The sequence below is a fragment of the Bufo bufo genome, assembly GCF_905171765.1.
Source record: "Bufo bufo chromosome 4 unlocalized genomic scaffold, aBufBuf1.1 SUPER_4_unloc_4, whole genome shotgun sequence".
NCBI classification, from domain to species: domain Eukaryota; kingdom Metazoa; phylum Chordata; class Amphibia; order Anura; family Bufonidae; genus Bufo; species Bufo bufo.
Genome location: NW_024399994.1, coordinates 116120 through 121471, shown reverse-complemented (window position 1 = coordinate 121471; position 5352 = coordinate 116120). Strand labels below are relative to the sequence as shown.

Here is a 5352-nt window from a genome sequence, read left to right as displayed (position 1 = left end):
AGGTTGGTAGTATGGAGGCTGTAATAGAATGTAGAGGCTATAATGTAAGGTGGAGGCTATAATGTAATGCAGAGGCTGTAATAGAATGTGGAGGCTGGTAGTATGGAGGCTGTAATGTAATGTAGAGGCTGTAATATAATGTGGAGGAAGATAATGTAATATAGAGGCTGTAATAGAAACATAGATGTAATGTGGAGGCTGTAATGTAAGGTGGAGGCTATAATGTAATGCAGAGGCTGTAATAGAATGTGGAGGCTGGTAGTATGGAGGCTGTAATATAATGTAATATGGAGGCTGTAATAGAAACATAGATGTAATGTGGAGGCTGTAATATAAGGTGGAGGCTATAATGCAGAGGCTGTAATAGAATGCAGAGGCTGGTAGTATGGAGGCTGTAATATTATATGTAGGCTGTAATAGAAACATAGATGTAATATGGAGGCTGTAATATAAGGTGGAGGCTATAATGCAGAGGCTGTAATAGAATGTGGAGGCTGGTAGTATGGAGGCTGTAATATTATATGTAGGCTGTAATGTAATGTGGAGGCTGTAATAGAAACATAGATGTAATATGGAGGCTGTAATATAAGGTGGAGGCTATAATGTAATGCAGAGGCTGTAATAGAATGTGGAGGCTGGTAGTATGGAGGCTGTAATATAATGTGGAGGTTGATAATATAATATAGAGCCTTTATTTTAATGTGAAGGATATGATGTAATTTACAGGCTGGTAACATGGAGGCTGGAAAATGAAAAGCACCAGCACTTCTGAGCTCAGCCAATCAGAGGTGGAGGGCGGGGCCTGGAGTTCAGGAACAGCCCCGCCCCCAGTTCTCTTTCAGGTCCGCCCATGCTCCATATAAAGGAGGGCTCTGGGCTGAGCAGTCACTGCTCTCTGCTCCTCACACCTAGAAGATGTCTGGTCGCGGTAAAGGAGGGAAAGGGCTCGGGAAAGGCGGCGCCAAGCGGCACAGGAAGGTGCTCCGTGATAACATCCAGGGCATCACCAAGCCTGCCATCCGCCGCCTAGCTCGCAGGGGAGGCGTCAAGCGCATCTCCGGCCTCATCTATGAGGAGACTCGCGGGGTGCTGAAAGTCTTCCTGGAGAACGTCATCCGGGACGCCGTCACCTACACCTCCTCAGTGTGGCGCTCCCTGGAGAGAGGCTGTGCGGCCGCTCAGTGCAGGACAGGAGGACGAGGCTCCTACGGGCACATAACGGCTGCGGGGTCCAGAGCTCTGCTATTGGCTGGGAGAGCTCAGGATCTCGTCGCTCATTTGAATTTCCCGCCTATAGTTGAGCTGCTGATTTACAGGTGGAGCCGGTCATGTGACCTGTACCAGCGCCGCTCATTGGCGGGACGGATTAACCCCTCAGTCTCCGAGCACAGCTCGTCCCGTAGCTGCGGTGGAGAACACCCGGGGCTCGAGATTTACAGATTATTGGGGGGTTTCTGTAATGTAGACCTCCGGCTGTACTGAGCACAGGGCGCCGCTGATCTCCTGATGGGCGGGCGGTGTTAACCCCTCAGTGGAATTGTAGCCCCTCCCCGGGAAGATGTGGGCGGCTCTGAGAAGAGCCTTTGTGCTGTGAGGACGGAGGCGGCAGCATTAACCCCCGAAGCCGTAGAGAGTGCGGCCCTGGCGCTTGAGCGCGTAGACCACGTCCATGGCGGTGACGGTCTTCCTCTTGGCGTGCTCGGTGTAGGTGACGGCGTCCCGGATGACGTTCTCCAGGAAGACTTTCAGCACCCCGCGAGTCTCCTCATAGATGAGGCCGGAGATGCGCTTGACGCCTCCCCTGCGAGCTAGGCGGCGGATGGCAGGCTTGGTGATGCCCTGGATGTTATCACGGAGCACCTTCCTGTGCCGCTTGGCGCCGCCTTTCCCGAGCCCTTTCCCTCCTTTACCGCGACCAGACATCTTCTAGGTGTGAGGAGCAGAGAGCAGTGACTGCTCAGCCCAGAGCCCTCCTTTATATGGAGCATGGGCGGACCTGAAAGAGAACTGGGGGCGGGGCTGTTCCTGAACTCCAGGCCCCGCCCTCCACCTCTGATTGGCTGAGCTCAGAAGTGCTGGTGGTTTTCATTTTCCAGCCTCCATGTTACCAGCCTGTAAATTACATCATATCCTTCGCATTAAAATAAAGTCTCTATATTATATTATCAACCTCCACATTATATTACAGCCTCCATACTACCAGCCTCCACATTCTATTACAGCCTCTGCATTACATTATAGCCTCCATGTTACCAGCCTGTAAATTACATCATATCCTTCACATTAAAATAAAGTCTCTATATTATATTATCAACCTCAACATTATATTACAGCCTCCACATTATATTACAGCCTCCACATTACATCACAGCCTCCACATTACATCTATGTTTCTATTACAGCCTCCATATTACCAGCCTCTACATTACATTACAGCCTCCATACTACCAGCCTCTACATTACAGCCTCCACATTACATTACCAGGCTCCACATTACATTACAGCTTTCACATTATATTACAGCCTCCATATTTACAGCATATACATTATATCACAGCCTCCACATTACATTACAGCCTACATATAATATTACAGCCTCCATATTATATTACAGCTTCCACAATATATTACAGCCTCCATATTATATTATCAACCTCAACATTATATTACAGCCTCCATATTTAAAGCCTCCACATTACATTATAGTCTCCACATTACATCACAGCCTCTATATTATCATCATCAACATTATATTACAGCCTCCATATTAATGGCATCCACATTACATCACAGCCTCCATATTATATTATCAACCTCAACAACATATTACAGCCTCTACATTACATTATAGCCTCCACATGATATTACAGCCTAAAAATTACCAGCCTCCACATTACATTACAGCCTCCATGTTACATTACCAGCCTCCGTATTACCATCCTCTACATTACAGTCTCCATGTTACATTACCAGCCTCCACATTATATTACAGACTCCATATTACCGTCCTCTACATTACATCACATCCTAAACATTACATTACAGCCTCCATACTAACAGCCTCCACATTACATTACAGCCTCTACATTATATTACAGCCTTCATATTACCAGCCTCTGCATTACATTACAGCCCTTAAATTATATTACAGCCTCCATATTAAATTATCAACCTCAACAACATATTACAGCCTCTACATTATTTTACAGCCTAAATATTACCAGCCTCCATGTTATATTACAGCCTCCATGTTATATTACAGCCTCCGTATTAATGGCCTCTACATTACAGTCTCCATGTTAAATTACCAGCCTCCACATTATATTACAGACTCCATATTACCGGTCTCTACATTACATCACGGCCTAAACATTACATCACAGCCTCCACATTATATGACAGCCTCCATACTACCAGCCTCCACATTACATTATATTACAGCCTCCATACTACCAGCCTCCACATTACATCACAGCCTTAATATTACCAGCCTCTGCATTACATTACAGACTCCAAATTATATTACAGCCTCCACATTACATTACAGCCTCCACATTATATTGCAGACACCATATAACCGTCCTCTACATTACATCACAGCCTAAACATTATGTTACAGCCTCCATATATTCAGCCTCCAGATTACATCACAGCCTCCATATAACTAGCCTCTACAGTACATTACAGCCTCCATACTACCAGCTTCCACATTACATTACAGCCTTTATATTACATTACTGGCCTCCACATTATATTACAGCCTCTGTATTACCGGCCTCTACATCACATCACAGCTTAAACATTATGTTACAGCCTCCATATTTTCAGCCTCCACATTACATCACAGCCTCCACATTAATTGACAACCTCCATATTACCAGCCTGTAAATTACATTATATCCTCTGCATTATATTAACGCCTCTATATTATATTATTAACCTCAACATTATATTACAGCCTCCTTATTTACAGCCTCCACATTACATTATAGCCTCCACATGATATTACAGACTTTATACTATATTACAGCCTCCACATAATATTCCATCGTCCATATTACCAGCCTCCACATGATATTACAGCATTCATCTTACAGCCTCCACATTATATTACAACCTCCACATTACATTACAAGCGTCCACATTATATAACAGCCTTCACATTACATTACAGCCTCCACATTATAATTACAGCCTCTATATTATATTACAGCCTCCACATAATATTACAGACTCCATATTACCAGGCCCCACAATATATTAAAGCCTTCACATTACCAGCCTCCACATTATTACAGCCTCCATATTACAGCCTCCACAACATATTACAGCCTCCATATTATCAGGCTCCACATGATATTACAGCCTCCACAAGATATTACAGCCTCCATATTACCAGGCTTCACAAGATATTACAGCCTCCCTATTACCAGGCTCCACATTACATTATAGCCTCCATATTATATTACAGCCTTCACATTACATTACAGCCTCCACATTACATTATAGCCTCCATGTTATATTATAGTCTCCGCATTACATTATAGCCTCCATATTATATTACAGCCTACACGTTATATTACAGCCTCCACATTACAGCCTCTATATTATATTACTGCTTCCACATTATATTACAGCCTCCAAATTACATTACAGCCTCCACATTACATTATAGCCTCCATATTATATTACAGCCTCCACATTACATTACGGCCTCCATATTATATTACAGCTTCCACATTATATTACAGCCTCCATATTACCAGGCTCCACATTATATTACAGCCTCTATATTATATTATAGCCTCCATATTATATTATAGCCTTCATATTATTTTATAGCCTCCACATTATATTACAGCCTCCACTTTACATTATAGCCTCCATATTATATTACAGCTTCCACATTATATTACAGCCTCCATATTACCAGGCTCCACATTTTATTACAGCCTCCTTATTACCAGGCTCCACATTATATTACAGCCTCCTTATTACCAGGCTCCACATTATATTACAGCCTCCATATTACCAGGCTCTACATTTTATTACAGCCTCCATACTACCAGGCTCCACATTATATTACAGCCTCCACATTAAATTACAACCTCCATATTATATTACAGCTTCCACATTATATTACAGCCTCCATATTACTAGGCTCCACATTACATTACAGCCTCCACATTAAATTACAGCCTCCATATTATCTCCACATTTTATTACAGCCTTCATATTACTAGGCTCCACATTATATTACAGACTCCACATTAAATTACAGCCTCTATATTACCAGTCTCCACATGATATTACAGCCTCCATATTATATTACAGGCTCCACATTATATTACA

At 43.1% G+C, this 5352-nt stretch overlaps 1 protein-coding gene across 1 annotated transcript; it reads right to left on the bottom strand.

Moving 5' to 3' along the window:
• Window positions 1-1611: 1611 nt before the first annotated feature.
• LOC120982871 (histone H4) lies at window positions 1612-1923 on the bottom strand. Its single transcript, XM_040413044.1, has one exon. The coding sequence runs from the start codon at window positions 1921-1923 to the stop codon at window positions 1612-1614; it is 312 nt and encodes a 103-aa protein (XP_040268978.1).
• Window positions 1924-5352: the final 3429 nt, after the last annotated feature.

What these genes read in the sequence shown, in the direction of transcription:
- LOC120982871 (XM_040413044.1), bottom strand. Translation starts at nt 1,923, where the DNA reads ATGTCTGGTCGCGGTAAAGGAGGGAAAGGGCTCGGGAAAGGCGGCGCC.